Source organism: Bufo gargarizans, chromosome 3, assembly GCF_014858855.1.
Source record: "Bufo gargarizans isolate SCDJY-AF-19 chromosome 3, ASM1485885v1, whole genome shotgun sequence".
Classification (NCBI taxonomy): domain Eukaryota; kingdom Metazoa; phylum Chordata; class Amphibia; order Anura; family Bufonidae; genus Bufo; species Bufo gargarizans.
Window position 1 is genome coordinate 491354231 of NC_058082.1, and position 18715 is coordinate 491372945.

An 18715-nucleotide genomic window follows, 5' to 3' on the forward strand; every position below is an offset into this window, starting at 1 on the left:
GTGGATCCGATCCATGTATCCATGGATCCGTAAAAAATCATGCGGATGTCTGAATGGAGCCTTACAGGGGGGGTGATCAGTGACGGGGGGGTGATCAGTGACAGGGGGGTGATCACCCTGATTACCCTGATCACCCCCTGTCATTGATAACCCCCCTGTAAGGCTCCATTCAGACGTCCGCATGCGTTTTGTGGATCCGATCCATGTATCCATGGATCCGTAAAAAATCATGCGGATGTCTGAATGGAGCCTTACAGGGGGGGTGATCAATGACAGGGGGGTGATCAGGGAGTCTATATGGGTGATCACCCCCCTGTCATTGATCACCCCCCTGTCATTGATCACCCCCCCCCCCCCCCCCCTGGTAAGGCTCCATTCAGACATTTTTTTTTGGCACAAGTTAGCGGAAATTTTTTGTTTGTTTTTGTTTTTTCTTACAAAGTCTCATATTCTACTAACTTGTGTCAAAAAATAAAATCTCACATGAACTCACCATACCCCTCACGGAATCCAAATGCGTAAACATTTTTAGACATTTATATTCCAGACTTCTTCTCACGCTTTAGGGCCCCTAAAAAGCCAGGGCAGTATAAATACCCCACATGTGACCCCATTTCGGAAAGAAGACACCCCAAGGTATTCCGTGAGGGGCATATTGAGTCCATGAAAGATTGAAATTTTTGTCCTAAGTTAGCGGAAAGTGAGACTTTGTGAGAAAAAAACAACAAAAAAAATCAATATCCGCTAACTTATGCAAAAAAAAAAAAAATTCTAGGAACTCGCCATGCCCCTCATTGAATACCTTGGGGTGTCTTCTTTCCAAAGTGGGGTCACATGTGGGGTATTTATACTGCCCTGGCTTTTTAGGGGCCCGAAAGTGTGAGAAGAAGTCTGGGATCCAAATGTCTAAAAATGCCCTCCTAAAAGGAATTTGGGCCCCTTTGCCCACCTTGGCTGCAAAAAAGTGTCACACATGTGGTATCGCCGTACTCAGGAGAAGTTGGGGAATGTGTTTTGGGGTGTCATTTTACATATACCCATGCTGGGTGAGAAAAATATCTTGGTCAAATGCCAACTTTGTATAAAAAAAATGGGAAAAGTTGTCTTTTGCCAAGATATTTCTCTCACCCAGCATGGGTATATGTAAAATGACCCCCCAAAACACATTACCCAACTTCTCCTGAGTACGGCGATACCACATGTGTGACACTTTTTTGCAGCCAAGGTGGGCAAAGGGGCACCTTTCGGATTTCGCAGGCCATTTTTTACACATTTTGATTGCAAGGTACTTCTTACACATTTGGGCCCCTAAATTGCCAGGGCAGTATAACTACGCCACAAGTGACCCCATTTTGGAAAGAAGACACCCCAAGGTATTCCGTGAGGGGCACGGCGAGTTCCTAGAATTTTTATTTTTTGTCACAAGTTAGCGGAAAATGATGATTTTTCTTTTTTTTTCTTTTTTCCTTACAAAGTCTCATATTCCACTAACTTGCGACAAAAAATAAAAAATTCTAGGAACTCGCCATGCCCCTCACGGAATACCTTGGGGTGTCTTCTTTCCAAAATGGGGTCACTTGTGGCGTAGTTATACTGCCCTGGCAATTTAGGGGCCCAAATGTGTGAGAAGAACTTTGCAATCAAAATGTGTAGAAAATGCCCTGCAAAATCCGAAAGGTGCACTTTGGAATATGTGCCCCTTTGCCCACCTTGGCAGCAAAAAAGTGTGACACATCTGGTATCGCCGTACTCAGGAGAAGTTGGGCAATGTGTTTTGGGGTGTCATTTTACATATACCCATGCTGGGTGAGAAAAATATCTTGGTCAAATGCCAACTTTGTATAAAAAAATGGGAAAAGTTGTCTTTTGCCAAGATATTTCTCTCACCCAGCATGGGTATATGTAAAATGACACCCCAAAACACATTCCCCAACTTCTCCTGAGTACGGCGATACCAGATGTGTGACACTTTTATGCTGCCAAGGTGGGCAAAGGGGCACATATTCCAAAGTGCACCTTTCGGATTTCACCGGTAATTTTTTACAGATTTTGATTGCAAAGTACTTCTCACACATATGGGCCCCTAAATTGCCAGGGCAGTATAGCTACGCCACAAGTGACCCCATTTTGGAAAGAAGACACCCCAAGGTATTCCGTGAGGGGCATGGCGAGTTCCTCGAATTTTTTATTTTTTGTCGCAAGTTAGTGGAATATGAGACTTTGTAAGGAAAAAAGAAAAAAAAAGAAAAATCATCATTTTCCGCTAACTTGTGACAAAAAATAAAAAATTCTAGGAACTCGCCGTGCCCCTCACGGAATACCTTGGGGTGTCTTCTTTCCAAAATGGGGTCACTTGTGGCGTAGTTATACTGCCCTGGCAATTTAGGGGCCCAAATGTGTGAGAAGAACTTTGCAATCAAAATGTGTAGAAAATGCCCTGCAAAATCCGAAAGGTGCACTTTGGAATATGTGCCCCTTTGCCCACCTTGGCAGCATAAAAGTGTCACACATCTGGTATCGCCGTACTCAGGAGAAGTTGGGGAATGTGTTTTGGGGTGTCATTTTACATATACCCATGCTGGGTGAGAGAAATATCTTGGCAAAAGACAACTTTTCCCATTTTTTTATACAAAGTTGGCATTTGACCAAGATATTTTTCTCACCCAGCATGGGTATATGTAAAATGACACCCCAAAACACATTCCCCAACTTCTCCCGAGTACGGCGATACCAGATGTGTCACACTTTTTTGCTGCCAAGGTGGGCAAAGGGGCACATATTCCAAAGTGCACCTTTCGGATTTTGCAGGGCATTTTCTACACATTTTGATTGCAAAGTTCTTCTCACACATTTGGGCCCCTAAATTGCCAGGGCAGTATAACTACCCCACAAGTGACCCCATTTTGGAAAGAAGACACCCCAAGGTATTCTGTGAGGGGCATGGTGAGTTCCTAGAATTTTTTATTTTTTGTCGCAAGTTAGTGGAATATGAGACTTTGTAAGAAAAAATAAAAAAAATAAAATCATCATCATTTTCCGCTAACTTGTGACAAAAAATAAAAAGTTCTATGAACTCACTATGCCCATCAGCGAATACCTTAGGGTGTCTACTTTCCGAAATGGGGTCATTTGTGGGGGTTTTCTACTGTTTGGGCATTGTAGAACCTCAGGAAACATGACAGGTGCTCAGAAAGTCAGAGCTGTTTCAAAAAGTGGAAATTCACATTTTTGTACCATAGTTTGTAAATGCTATAACTTTTACCCAAACCATTTTTTTTTTGCCCAAACATTTTTTTTTTATCAAAGACATGTAGAACAATAAATTTGGCGAAAAATTTATATATGGATGTCGTTTTTTTTGCAAAATTTTTCAGCTGAAAGTGAAAAATGTCATTTTTTTGCAAAAAAATCGTTACATTTTGATTAATAACAAAAAAAGTAAAAATGCCAGCAGCAATGAAATACCACCCAATGAAAGCTCTATTAGTGAGAAGAAAAGGAGGTAAAATTCATTTGGGTGGTAAGTTGCATGACCGAGCAATAAACGGTGAAAGTAGTGTAGTGCCGAAGTGTAAAAAGTGGCCTGGTCATGAAGGGGGTTTCACCTAGCGGGGCTGAAGTGGTTAAAAAGCGGAAATTCACATTTTTGTACCATAGTTTATAAACGCTATAACTTTTACCCAAACCATTTTTTTTTTACCCAAACATTTTTTTTTTATCAAAGACATGTAGAACAATAAATTTAGAGAAAAATGTATATAGAAATTTTTTTTTTTTTTTTTTAAATTACAACTGAAAGTTAAACATTTCATTTTTTTGCAAAAATTTCGGTAAATTTCGATTAAAAACAAAAAAAGTAAAAATGTCAGCAGCAATGAAATACCACCAAATGAAAGCTCTATTAGTGAGAAGAGAAGGAGGTAAAATTCATTTGGGTGGTAAGTTGTATGACCGAGCAATAAACCGTGAAAGTAGTGTAGTGCAGAATTGTAAAAAGTGGTCTGGTCATTAAGGGTGTTTAAGCTAGGGGAGCTGAGGTGGTTAAAGACCCGACATCAGCAAGGGGTTAAACTTCTGCTATTTTTATATCTACTTTTTGTTTGGCTAACAAACAATAGATGACTGATCCCAGCATGCCTATCTCCATGTAGCCTATTTTTACCATTATTACTATAACATCGCATTGTATTATATGTGACTGACTAAGGGAGTTTTGTGCTATGTTGTGCTTTATGAATGGTTTAAGAATTGCAGCAGCTTTGGACTGGCAAACCTGGCCCATTTATCTGCTGTCTGGATGGGTATTTATTTGAATGGCCGCATGAAAATCCCCATTTCCCTGGTTAGCCGCTATTGATTGCAGCTGATTGCTAAGGCAGCTGCAGTATTAAAGGGGTTGCCTATGATGAGTCAACCATTTTAAAGTGAATCTGTTATCAGACTACGGTCTGTACGAGTAACATAGTATGGGCATAGGTCTGCTCTCCTCCAAAAAGGTGCAAAAAATATTGACACTATGTTGTGCCATTCCTCTATTATTCCTCCTGGAGGTTTATCAATAAAGGTCCAGATGAGTGTTACCAGTTAGGGGTGCGTCCCTGCACAGTCTGACCCTGGCAGCACTGATTGAATAGTGTCAGACTGTCCACACACACCCCGCTGGTAAAGTTATGGCCACACATGCAGGTTTTTTTTTGCCATTTTTGAAGCCAAACTCAGAAGTAGATCATAAGTGGAGGGCACATATAAAGATGCTACTTCTCTTTTTTTTTAATCCACGTCTGGTGTTGGCTTAAAAAACTGCTTTAAAAAACCTCACGTGTGGCCATACCCTAACACCCATTGGTACATTTATTCCTAAACACCTAGTAGGAATAACAGAGGAACAGCACAACATACAGTCATAAGAATAGATGCGAGAATTGGGATTTTATATGGGATACAATTATTTGCTAAATCAGACATGTCAGGAGAGGCGACAGGTCCCCTTTAAACAGCGTGTAAATGACTTCTCAATGATCAGCTACTGTACTATTAGGTTCTTGAGAAGAACACAGGATTTTCTTAGTAATGGAGCAGTTCCTTAAAAATAAGAAATATTTTCTGTTAAACATGTTCATATATATATATATATATATATATATATAGTGCTTTCTCTAACTGACATGCCTTGACCAGATGGCATGTACGGATACCGGGAGAGCTGCCAGAACTGACATTTATGTGGATACAGGCAGCTGCAGAACGGTTAATTAAAGAGTACCGCTCTGATTTTAGCAGCGTTTAGCCTTCAGAACGCAGACTCTGGGTTTGATGAGTATTTAAGCCCCTGGTAGCTGTGCCACTTTGAAGGATAATGGCTGGCATGGCTGTCGGGTGAGGTGTGTGACTTGTAATAGCATACTACATGCTCTATGATTGCTTGGGATTGCAGTCCGCCTCTTCCGATTGCATTCTCATTTCAGATAAATAGGGTGTTAAGTCACGATATATTGTTCACTAATCTGCAAAACTCTGCTTTTTGCTTGGGTAATAAGTAATGTGAATAATTTAGTATGTGCACAGCTCTAATATGCACACCGTTGCTTGCCTGACTGTGCAGTATACTGTACATCAGTAGTGGGCTACAGTGAAGACCTTAAAGGGCATCTGTCAGCAGATTTGGGTAATGATGTTTTAATATATGCAAATGAGCCTCTTGGAGCAACGGGGGTGTTGCCATTACACCTGGAGGCTCTGGTCTCTCTGCTTTCTATGCAACTCCCATGCCCCCTATACTTAGACCAGGTTCACATCTGCGTTTTTAATTCCGGCAGTTTGTTCTGACGGAGGAACAGACTGCTGGAATTCACTGTATCCAACGTGCAAAAAGTCCTACATGTAGTAATTTTTGTCTGTCCGAAAGCCGGCATATATGCCGGAAAGTTGCTGGATCTCCACCAGATCCCATTACAGTGAATAGAGATCTGGCGGTCCATGGTAGTATCTGGCTATTGAGAAAACCATCCTTTCCACACTTCAATGCCATTTGTTTTAATCCAAATTCTGTGATAATTTATTTGTTAAATTATCTTGGCAAAATATGACGGTCGAACTCTAATGGCGGGTTTAGACTGAACGATGTAGCAGAGGATTGTTGGGAAGGAAGCGTTCCTTCCCGACAGTCGGCTGCACGCTCAGTGGAGGAGACCACTGCATTTACATGGAGCAATTTCCTTCACAGTATGAGGACGAGGAGTCGCTATTGCGATCCCTCGTCTCCATACGTAATGATTGTTTCTGGGCAGCAGATCGCTATTTACACAGCATGTTCTTTTGCCCAGAAACGATGATTGGTGGTGCCTGCACGAACGACAGATTCACCTGATGAATGAACTGATTGGGAACAAGCACCCAAAAGTTATGCATTAGCAGGGACAGATGCCTGCCTCTGCACACGTGGTAATGTGTCAGAAGAAACAGTGGTTTGTACTGCATAAGCCTCAAAAAATCATCCATTTTATTTGGGAGCAGCAGCAGAACAGTGTGGATGTGAAAATGTTTGGATCTATGTTGTGCAATGGTAATAGTGGCATGTGGCAGCAGTAGCAGCACAACATGGAACAGACAAGCCAACAGATGTGGGTGCAGCTATGTTGGGGTAGTAGAATAGTATTAGAGGCAGCTGTGTAGAGGAAATGGTAGTAGAAGTAGGGGTAATGGAAGTGGCAGTAGGGGGATTAGCAGCTGGCGTAGCTGCAGTTATACAGTACGGAACATGATGGTAGACACTGACAGTGGTGTGCTGGGGCCACTGTCAGCAATGGCAGACCTATTTATTGGCATCAGCTGGAGTTATTGTTGTTCATCTTAATTTGCTGATTTGCATTAGCCTGGAGCAGCAGATGAAAAAAAATGCTCCATTATGTTCATTATTCTGAACCGGATGTTGCTGCTGTGGCTTCTGTTAACTTCAGCAAGCTGCATACACGGTGTATCCTGATAATATAGCAATTTGGCTTTCTTTTCCGCAACAGGAAAACATTACCCCATTTTGCTTTGATACTGTGGGTCTAAAAGCATGACAGCTTGCCATGCTCGCCAGCATGCCTGAGGACCCAGTTCTTTCCAGCTGTGCCCCAGCTGCGATAATTAACTATCATGGCTGGTGTTGTCATGATCAGCTTTGTGCTCCTCCACTACTGACTTCTCCTCCTCTTCCAGTGGTAGCTCCTCATCCTCTTCCATGGAACTATCTCAGGGTCACCAACAAGATGCAGAAGCTGATCTTCTTTTTCCATCCTTTTTTTGCATCAGTGTGAGCGTATGTTCTTATATAAATATCACAAGGATGACTCTGTTGATACCGCAGTTGTCTTTACTGACAAATCTGGTGGCGTCTTCGAAGGGTCTGAGACACACTTCTCTAATGAGCACCTACTGCTTGACCTCAAAACAACACACGCTCCCTGCCAATGTGGTCTGGTGCATAACAGAATCAATCACCGCTTTACAGAGGCTCCAGCGTATACAAGGTGGAATTCCAGCGAGTTGGAACGTTACAGATCAAGTTTTGTAATGGCAGACTGTTTCTGTCATTGCAAGTCCTTAAGGGAGTTCCTGTGGATCAGGATAGGTCACAAGAGAGTCTTAGCGGATCAGGATAGATCATGATTATCAGATCAGCTGTTAAAGAGAACGCAGCGCTCCTGCAAGCGCCGCATTCTCTTCACTGTTTACCTGCTCACCATCAGTATTGTAATTGCAATTGAATGGGACAAAGTGTAACTACAACTGCTTCATCCCAATGAAGTGATTGGGCTGGAGGAGCTGGAATTACACCAGCCCACCTCTGCAATGTCAGCGGAGAGCAGGTAAACAGTGAAGAGAAAGCAGTGCTCGCAGGATGAGCAGGGGTGCCAGGATCTGGACCTCTGCCGATCTGACATTGATGACCTATCCTGAAGATGGGCCACCAATATCGGTAACTGGACAACCCCTTTACATCTATCAGCACAGACATTTGGACCTAAAAAGGACATGATGTTAAAAAGTGAATTGTTTTTACCGATCCCTTGACTCCCCTCCCCCTCTTTAGACTATTCAGCACAAGGCTGTCCACTGGTAAAGACCAACTCTTGTATCCCAGTTGATTACAAGTCTACTTTCCGGCATCCTTCACTGTATGTATTCTCGGTGCATGACTATGCAATTTCTGACAAAATATGGCTGAAAAAAAAAGAAGGTGACCTTTTTCAAACGCATCAGCTGCTGTTATACACAGGCACGACTTATGTCCATTGCCTTTGTCTTTTTTAATAATGGTATATTGCTGATCATAAAGTGCTGTCTGTCAAAGGCTGACATTTTCTTTAAAACCTTATGATATATACGTGTGCTCCTGTGTAACATCTTAAAAGGCCACAGCCGCACACTATGCGGGGAGAATATGGCCTCTAGAGTAACCCTATAAGAGATAGCGCCTCTGTTGAGCACTCACAAAGGATATAAAGCTATCGGATGAAGGCATATTTGAGGACAAGGACAAGTTCAGCAGGTAATATATGTTTGGATTAATCTTTATGCGGTAAACAATGGCTCTTATCTGACAGCAAACATTCTCTGGTGGCTTTATGGTCAGCACATAATAAAATCTGTTTGTTTTCCGTGTCTTTTCTTTGTCTAAGAGAGCTATTCGGGTACGCAGTCATTCCATGGAAACTATGGTGGCAAGTCAGAAAAAGCATCAATCCGGGGGCTTATCTGGGAGCCTGAGCGGAGGCATGGTGCACACAACTGCTGAAATCACCAAAACCACGTTCTCTGTAAGCACTGTGAATGTTTACTGGGGTCTTCTAATTGTATGGGGATTTATTCATCTCGCAGCAAACGTTTGGCCTCTATGGCTCTTTTATTTTAAGCCATATTGTACTGAGCCATAAAGTATGCATGAGCCCATTCACCAGACTGTGCATTGTGGGCCCACACTTATAGGGGTTATGCCAGATATCATATATACATGACACTCTTTCTAACAAATTTAGAACCAGATCTGTAAACTCACATGAATCCAGAGCTCTCCCCATTCATTGCTCCAATTGCTCTGCTAGATTTGTATCAAGCTGGCAGCTTGGGGGGGGGGGGGGGCATGTACTTTCTCATGGGGCATGCCCTTTCTGCTGCTGGAAGTTGAAGGATAGAACTGAGCATGTATGTCAACCTCAGTGAGCAGGACAGAGAAAAAGAGAAAACAGCAGGTGGCGCTTTACAGATAGATTTCAGTGATTAACTCATTGGCTTTGGCTATACTAAGGGGGTCATTTATCACCAGATAAACACCACTTTTGTGGCGTCTATCTGGCGCAGATTCTGTCGACTGCCATGGTGCGGCAGAATCTGCGACTTCTTCCCTGCTCATGCCAGGTCTAAAAAAAGTGGGCATGGCGTGGCTGTAGAAGGTGGCCGGCAGGCCCGTCTTATTGATCATTTTCTACGCCTGATTTAGGCGTAGAAAATGGTGTAAATGTAAGACCGCAAGGAAGATGTCTTACATTTAGAGTCAGCGCTAGATGTGCTAGATGTGCTGAAGTTATACAGAGGCCGGCACCTCTACATAACTCCGGCGATCCTCCTCCAGTGCACGGACAAGACACGCCAGTCTCAATAAATGTCCCCTTAAATTTTTATGTGCTTACAATTATAAAAGTATTCGGATCCAACTGCTGGTTTGAAAAATGTAAAATATTTTTCTTGAGACAACCCCTTTCATAAAAGCAGGAGTCTGTGGGGAAGGAAGTTTGAATAAGAGACTTCCCACAAGACAGTAGACCGCTTTCCTGAATGCACGTAGGTCTATGTAACATATTATATCAGTCCAGGCTACAAGAACTGTTCCTGTGAGTGGTGTACTCAGGAAATGATAGAGGTAAAACAATCCCAAACCCTGCAGACAGATACAACCGCCACGCTCGAGAACAGCATTAAAATATTATTTTATGTCATTCCCTTGTAAATCAAACAGTTTAAAGGGAACACTGGCTGCAGGTCATTCGAATGGCTGGCCCCACCACAAAGAATTTAGAATTTTGGGTCCACAAAATAGTGCACTGAGATACAATCCAGATTCAGCATTGGGAACTGTTATAAAAATAAAAATCTGTAATATTTTGGTATGAAACAGTATTGAGTTGTATGCAGAAAATGTTTCCATGGTTACAGACTACAAAGAAGCCCTGTGTAGTCTGGTCATGTTTTATTCCCTTCCATTTACTCCTTTCCTAAGGTAGCTTAAAACAAGATGACAGGGACTGCAGTTTCAAACCTTGCAAAGGGTTCCTTTTGTTTTCTGTAACCATGGAGACACATAGGACTGTATCAGAGCAGTACACACAAAACAATAGAGTATTTTTAATCAAGACTACTGCCTTGGATCAATAAAAAATATATTATTTGCCATGTTCTGTTATGTCAATGTGCTCTACAGCCTCCTGCAGTGGTAACAAAGACACAGTCCAAGAGCCCAATAAAACGGAGATCTGGTCTCTTCCCCCGAATGCACACTGGAGCTGAAGCACAGTCTGAAGGTCGGACTCGAAGGTACATTTTTATTGGAATGTATTATTTTGAATCAATGAGCGCTGACGATTGATATAAGATTAACATCTGCACAGGACCCAATTAAATGACCTGATTACTGAATCTCCAGACCAACTGCGCCTTTCACATCATACAGAATAACAGGACATTTTGGGTTACCCTCCAGCGTTTCATCCTTTGTATACACTCAGCGTTGCTCTTTCTTTGACACTTATAAGTATTATATTCCACAGTATCCAGCATTACTTTCATACAGTGTAAGGGGCCCTTGTCCTTCATTATATTAAATAGTCTTTGCCTATCATTGTTTCCTAACTGTCTGGAGCGCCACCTAAATGTCTTTCACACTTCTGTTACCCACCAAGTTGTCATGAAACTGATCCTGTAGATGGCGTAAGCTTAGACGCCAGATTTATCACAGGGGCTCCGGCTGGATGATATATGTGGTGCAGGGATAGACACATTTGTCTAACTCCATACCAATTATTGATTGGCTTACTTTGAGACAGAATTTTATGCCAGAATTGCGACTCAATTTTAACCCAAAATGGTTCATCATAGGCTCCACCCCCTTTTCAAGCAAGCGAGAGAACAGTATTGAATTCGTGCCACTTTTTAGACAGATTTTAGACATACATGCCTTAGTAAAATATTTGCAAAACCATTGACAGACTGCAATTCACAACACAACCACTGGGTGGCCACACACAGGAACATATAGGATAGACATCTTTCAAAATTGTGTTCTTTTTTCAAAGTTGGCCATCTCACGCCACACATCATGGGATATGTTGATCCAAGGGGGGTGGTAAGGAAGGACAGATATGTATGTGTGACCACTGCTGTATACAAACCTTCCTCACCACAGTCAACGGAGGAGGGGAGGGGGCATGGTACAGAGGTTCTCGCCATCTTCAAGGGTCCCCACACTGATCTAATATTTATTGCCTACTCAGTGGAAAATCACTTACTGATATATCTCTCGTATCATTAAGCCCTCTCAGACATTTAAAAGAGGTGAGTAGGGTCATGGAATGCAATTTTCTGTTGATGTGATTTATTTGACATCGTATACTCTTTTTTTAGGAGACGGGAGGCAGGATGTGTGTCTTATGATGTTTGGTTTGATTCTTCAGAGTGCCATTTTAGCGAGTGAAATTGCGCTCTAGGTCATCCTACAGATAACATAATAATAATTTCTTATTGGCAGTGATAGCATGCCTGCCACGCCGAAGACCCCAGATTGTGGCCATTCATCACAGGATGTCAAATCGGAAACATCATCAAATCCAAGTTCGCCAGAAATATGTCCCAACAAAGAAAGGTAAGGATAATATTGTAATTTTGCCTAATATTCAGATTTTAAAGGGGCTCTCTGCCTCAGCCACTAGTCGTATACTCTATTAGGACATGCTGAGCTTATAGCCGGAGGGGGCTCTTGTTTGAAATGGGTCTGTCTACTGTGAAGGACACTGGTATGCATGACGATGACTTCAATAGGCAATGGCACAGTAGTTCCAGCTTCGTAGCTCATCGTGTAAGGTTTGGATCAGGACTACTTGGAACCACTTCGCCACTGATTAGGGGGCATTGACACAACCGTAGTTGTTTTGCTGTCCACAAACCACAGATCCACAAAATACGGATACGAGCCGTGTGCACTCTGCATCACAGTGTGAACCCATTGATTTCTGCATTCGGGCAGCCGCCCCACAAAAGATAGGACATGTTCTATATTTCGGCGAAACATGTGGACCGCTAGCCCATCCGTGTAGATTTGAGGCTTGTAGACCGCAGAACACTTACGGTTGTGTGTATGTACCCTTATTGGTAATATTTACTGTTTGCACCTGTCAGTGTGCAAAGACCAATGTGCATTATGTTAACACAGTGCCATCTGGTGGCCTAAAAAAATAATAATTTGTATTTCATTTGATTTTAAATGTGTTGTGTTCCGACGTCCCAAGTAGATATCAGAAGTCCTCAGCCGACAAACCATCACCTACTACATCTGCACTCATATTAGTATGCTATAGTTTATTGTCCTGATGGTATTTCTTACACTCGAAAGGGTCCGCAATCCGGAAGGTGTGGTGCGGAACGGAAGCACGGAACCCCACGGAACTACAGTGCTTCCATGGGGTTTCTCTCCGTGCCTCCACACCGCAATAGTTTATTTGTTTGCAGCAGTACGGACAGATCACAGACCTATTCAAGTTGAATGGGTCTGGATCCGTCTGTGGTAGCCCCACTGATGTTGACCATACATTGGGGATCGCAAATTGCAGTCCCCAATGTATGGAATGGCTGGGCAGCAGCTGTGTGTATGAGCCCTAACACTTATAACCCTCTCCTGGAAGAATTAGACTCCACAGAAAAGATAAGCCACCCATACTGCTGACAGGTACTCTCCAATAGCTATATTAAGTGAGTGTATGAAAGGCTTGACATGAAAGCAGACTATGCCATGGGGCCCCGAGTCAGAGGGCATCTGGCACTTAACTTCTTTGCCTGCTTCCTGACATAAATCCACAGCATTTTCCTGCAACTAGGGGAAGCTTAGTGCAAAGAGATTTTACAGCAGCTATTGAGTTCAATGGTAACTGTATAAATTTCTATGCACTTAGCACCCTCTAGTGGTGGCTGCAGTCAGCCATATTTATTATGTACTGAAGGGAAGCACATAGAGCTGTATGGAGATTTATCACGGTATTTATGCCAGTTGTCTGATGTAGATACATTGAGAAATATGGGGTTCAGAATGACCACCATATTTATGAAGCACCTGTTCCGACAAAGTAGTTAGGTGAGGTGGAAATTTATATTTTTTCCTTTTTATTAAAAAATCATCTACAATTTTTTTTTATTGAAAACCCCTTCGGTTTGTAAATTCATATAGTAAATCTGCCATTGATTAATTAAAAAAATTGCAATATCTGGATTTTTTTTTAATACATTTTTTCACTCAACCTTTCTGTTTTCCAGACCATACATTAAACTGAAAGAGAATGGGAGATCCAACATCTCTCGCTCTTCATCCAGTACCAGCAGTTTCAGCAGCACGGCTGGAGAGAGCGAGGCCATGGAGGAATATGAAAGTGTGGTGCGTATGTTGCGTTATCCTAAAGTTGTGGTGAAAGCGTTGGGAGAAGAGCGAAATTGTTCAGAAAATCCAGTGTTCTAGAAAAAAAAAATCCTTTGTGTGAGCAGGGATAAATCATTACTAACATCATATTGTATGGTCATGTGAAAACAGATTAGTTTGGTAAAATCATTCCCTAAAGAAAGGAAATATCACCTTTTGAATCTCTTAGGTCCCAATGCAAGATCTATAACAGGGTCCTTCAACTATCACATGCCCTTTTTATTACTAGTCACCTGCTATGGTGCAGATAGATCTTTTGGGCCCATTTAAACTCCAAGTGTAACCTTTTAACTCTCTTGTTATGTCCCTGCCGACAAGGGTTTTCAGCCAGCTTTACCAGACTACATCTGCTTACAGTCTATGGACACCTTCGGGGCATCTTTGTTCTTCATTTGACTAATTTTGGGCTACAAATAATTTTTTCAATTTGTCTTTATTAAAAATGTTTACCCGTTTCTGAGATAAAAGGGTTTAAAAACTGCCACGGTCTGTTTTCTTTGAATCCCATCATCTGACAGCTCATGTGTATCTCTTTTATTCTGTCCTCATAAACACTTATTTAAGCCATTTTCTTATCAGAGATCAGGAGATCAGAGATAAGAGCTGCACAGGAGACGTTAGATGATGGGATTCAAAGAAGACAGACTGTGACAGCTTGCAAACAGACTGATTTTTAATCCTTGTTTCTCGGAAATGGCTGAACATTTTTAATAAAGACCAATAGAAAAAATGATTAACCCAAAATGAGTAAAATGCAATAATGAAAAAATGCCCCAAAGGTGTCCATAGCCATTAACTGTGTATGACTCTATATAGAGGAGAGAAAACAAAACACAAAGCATGATATGTACAAAACCCATCACCGAGGACACCATTAAGTTTTTAACTATTTTAAATTAAAAGCTACGTTTTATTTGATTGAGGCGCTGGATTATACTACCATTTTTTCTGTATATGACTCTGTATATGCTGTGCTTCATGAAATTGGAAAAGCTAAGAGAAACTAGGAAAGATATATAACTTGATCGGACAGAAAGACAACTCAGGGACTTTACATTATATTTACAGTCGGTTTTCATGTTGGGGAGGTTATTTTTAAGGGTAGCTATAGACCCATATCTCCCATAAGGTTGGTGAGTGATACATTTACCCATCTTTACCATTTGTATTTCTTGGCAGGTTGTAAAATAGGGTTTATATGGCCAGCATAAGAGTGAAGGTATATGTGTGATTTTTAGGGTGACCTGTATTTCCAGCCATGAAAGGTCCAGTGTGGTTATCTGTCAGTCACCCTGACACAGTCATATACCCCTCAGCAACCACTGGACTTTGACACTAGGAAAAGTGTTAACTTGTCCAATTTCTGGCCAAACTATTTTCCAACGTGCACTCCTGCCTCGGTAGGGTGTACATGTTTCCTTTAAGGTGGGGAGAGGAATAAGCTGCCACCATGCCTCTCTGGTGGTGGCTTATATCTTATAGGAACAAAGTTTTAGAAATGTTGATATCCAGGGGGCGTCAGGAGAGAGCTGGGTGGTCACCATACACAGTAGAACACCAGCACTTTCTGCCAAATTTGGTGAGTTTGCCTAACTTTGTCTTATATGTATGAGCGCCTTTAATAAATTAGCTGCAAACTCTCTACTTTATGCCTACGTTAGCTGTGACTCCTATGTTATGCCATACCATCCAGGTATTCACCTACAGTACATTTAACTTGGGAGTTGGGATTCTAAGTTTCAATATTAGGCCATACACAATAAATAACTTATCTGGCCTAAGAACCAAAAACACCAATGGCGGTAACCTGTTGGGAACTAAAAAAAAACCTCATCTGTCAGTTTCTGCTACCCGCTGGACTGTAAGTGGCTTGGTCACTAGCATTAGTGGTCCCTACTAGCACGTGTCATGGGATCAGAAACGGCTGAGAACTGGACAGTGTCACAGGAATGGTGGGACCAAGGACAGGAGTTATTATTATTTTTTTTTATTGGCCACAGGATTCCACCATTGGCATTGTTGGCTCCTTGGCCTGCAAACCCCTTTAGGAATGTCTGGTCAGAATAGAGCAAACTACAATCTTCAGAAACATGCTTTACCTTCATGTGTGTCCTGAACGATGTGTCCTGCAGATGTCATGAATCTACTGGTTAAGATGGAAATATTGTTTTGTGTGGAGAAAAAATGATTTCTGCACCAATGTTTTACAGGACACATTTGTAAAAGAAAAACAAGTGGGGGGAGTGGTGCTTGTTTGGTGAGATAAAACTTTGGGGAGCTTTCATAAAAATCTCTCAATACTGATGCCCCTATATAAGGACTATTCTCAACAATTTTTGAGTTGCTTGCTCATTTCTAAGAACATATTTAATGCCTGAGGTCCACCTCCCAAGTTCCAAGTGAATGACTTCTCAATGTTGGAGCATTCTTAGCTACCAAATTGTATAGTTTTGCAAAAAAACATGTAGCTCTATTCTTCACAACAAAATGAAGGAATGCCTTGTATGTCAATGGTTTCCATCATGTGCTCTGGTATCCATCATACAACGGCTTGGCAAAAGTGTCATTATGAATAGAAGCCACAACACAGGTGTGAACATAGCCATATACTGGTCCTGAGCTGCATCACGTTATAATTCCAGAATGACATTTTGCCCTTTTATATGATTACTTAATAAAGGAGATAAATGTTAAATGGGTCTTTAATGTTCTAAGCACATGCAAAGAAAATTATACATTGCTTTAATATTGTTGGAAACTCCCATGGCACTAGAGAAGCAATACATTCTCACTGGGACTTTTATGATGTATTTAGCATGAGTGGTTTAGCCTTCATACACTGGGCCTTAACGGGATTGACGCAACCATTAGGATGTCTTCTACAGTTTGTAGCCAGCTTGATAGATTGTTTTGTCAGCTTGTATCTGAGAAAAATGTTTGGTTTACCACTATAGTGGCTTAAGTCAATCTATAACATCTAGGGTTTATTTAATATAATGGTGCAATGTGCGCAAATGTTCTGGTAGCCATAGAAACAAATGATCTGACTGCCTCGAGGTACAAAGATACAGTCTGGCAGTTTTTCTCATATAACGGATATATGTATGTATTGCCTCATACTGGTAAATAAGATCCATCAATATATTCTTTGCCTTCCTTAAATGAAGTAAAAATTTTAAAAAAAGGGATCTAAATATATTTTTACAAACATTTTCCACAGGGCAGCCAACCTCTGAACGCATCACCCTACAAACAGGAGGTGTTTGTCTACAGCCCGTCGCCTAGCCACGAGAACCATACTTCCACTACCCCTGTAATCATGAGCAGGAGCCCTACAGGTGCTTCCCTTATTACACTTTATGGTGGGAATTTATCATGAGGGTAATATTTGAAGTCAGGTTTGCTTAAGTCTGCATTGACGTACGTTGCACCAAGATTTATCAAATATCACTTGTTGTTGATTAAATTTGGAACATCGTTGAACCTAACATTTTTGTCTGTAAATGCAACTCCAGTTTTTTTACTGGAGAGAAATTGAAACTTTTTTGTGACTTTTTAAAACAATCCCAGTGATAAATTTGAAGTGAGACCCTAGCTAACTATACCCACTTTACCACCCATTTTTCAAAACTGGAGGGTGTGGTATAAAAATGCTAAAAGTTGCAACATTTTAGCGCAAGTAAGCCACAAGAGCCCTATTTTACGAATGTGTGAGGCCAGAATTTTGGAGTGCAGGAAGTAAACCTTGCCCCCCCCCCCCAATATCTCTAGGACTGAATACAGGAGACTTGATTCAACTTATGGCAGCAGATGATGCAGAATTTCATATTCAGCAAAGTCATTTGGAAAATAGGGCAGTTCTTGTAAAGCTACAGCTTGATAGTACAAATGTAGACTGCAAGATATGTAATCTGAGTTATAGTACTGCTCGTATTTGCTTATATAGGGGGTCAACTGTATAGGTAGTATGCGCTTAATATATATGGCCCAGCATATGCTAAAAGTCCATGAATGTGCATTCTGCATATCTCTTCCATAAACAAGTATAAGCTAACCATGTGTAGAAACAATTCCTCTCTGCTGTATTTTTTCCATATATATACATCAGCCATAACATTAAAACTGGTAGAGCGACTAAAATTATCTCGAAACAATGGTACCTATCATGGGGTTGGATATATTAGGCACCAAGTAAACTATTAATTCAGTAGAGTTGATATTTTGGAAACAGGAAAAGTGAGCAAGCGTAAGGAACTGAGTGACTCCGCCAAGGGCCAAATAATACAAGTGGGTCAGAATATCTCCAAAATGACAGGGTATTCCTTTGGTATGCATTAGTTAGTAGTTACCAGAGGGGTTCAAGGAAGGGCCATCAGCGATTTGGCAACAGGGTCATGGGCACCAAACTTTCATTGATGCACATCCATTCCATGGAGGCCCCACCGGGAGTTAAAAGTTTTGCTTCTAATATCCTGGTGCCAGAGGCCACAAGAAGCCTTCAGAGGTCTTGTAGAGTCTATGTTTCGATGAGATAGAGCTGTTTTGTTGGATAAGGGGGTCCTACACAATAAGAGGCAGGTGGCTTAAATGTTATGAATGGGATACATGATAGGCTTACAAAGAGCCATAGACATGCAGATGAAATGACATGCAAATGACCAACCGTCCTTTAGCTATAGTGCATGTAGTCTTCTCTCTTTACTCATTATTTTTATTATTTTGCTGTTGTTACTGAATATTGGATACAATCACAGAAGTTCTTAACTGTAACTGAAAAGCTTAAGAGGACCTGTGCTCAGTTATCAGTGCTTGAAGTCTGTCATGGTAGAATTTTTGCATGATTCCTAATCAAGTGATCTAATCATGTTGTTTGCAATGCTTCAAAAAATCAGTCTAGGGGCAAAAGAATGAGAAGACATGACTAATGGTGGTCTATCTACTTCCGACCTCAAATGGCAGAAGATTCCTTTTATTAAGCAAAAACGTGGGTGTTCC

The 18715-nt window shown here is 41.4% G+C and overlaps 1 protein-coding gene across 2 annotated transcripts in view; it reads left to right on the forward strand.

Annotated features, from left to right (window-relative positions):
- The window catches only part of LOC122930432 (rap1 GTPase-activating protein 2-like), a 182345-nt gene that overhangs the window by 151123 nt on the left and 12507 nt on the right, over window positions 1-18715 (forward strand). For both annotated transcript variants that reach the window (XM_044283839.1, XM_044283840.1), the window contains exons 16-20: window positions 8667-8804; window positions 10463-10575; window positions 11786-11899; window positions 13561-13678; window positions 16941-17058. In XM_044283839.1, coding sequence (XP_044139774.1) covers window positions 8667-8804; window positions 10463-10575; window positions 11786-11899; window positions 13561-13678; window positions 16941-17058 — 601 coding nt within the window. The remainder of the gene's footprint in view (window positions 1-8666; window positions 8805-10462; window positions 10576-11785; window positions 11900-13560; window positions 13679-16940; window positions 17059-18715) is intronic.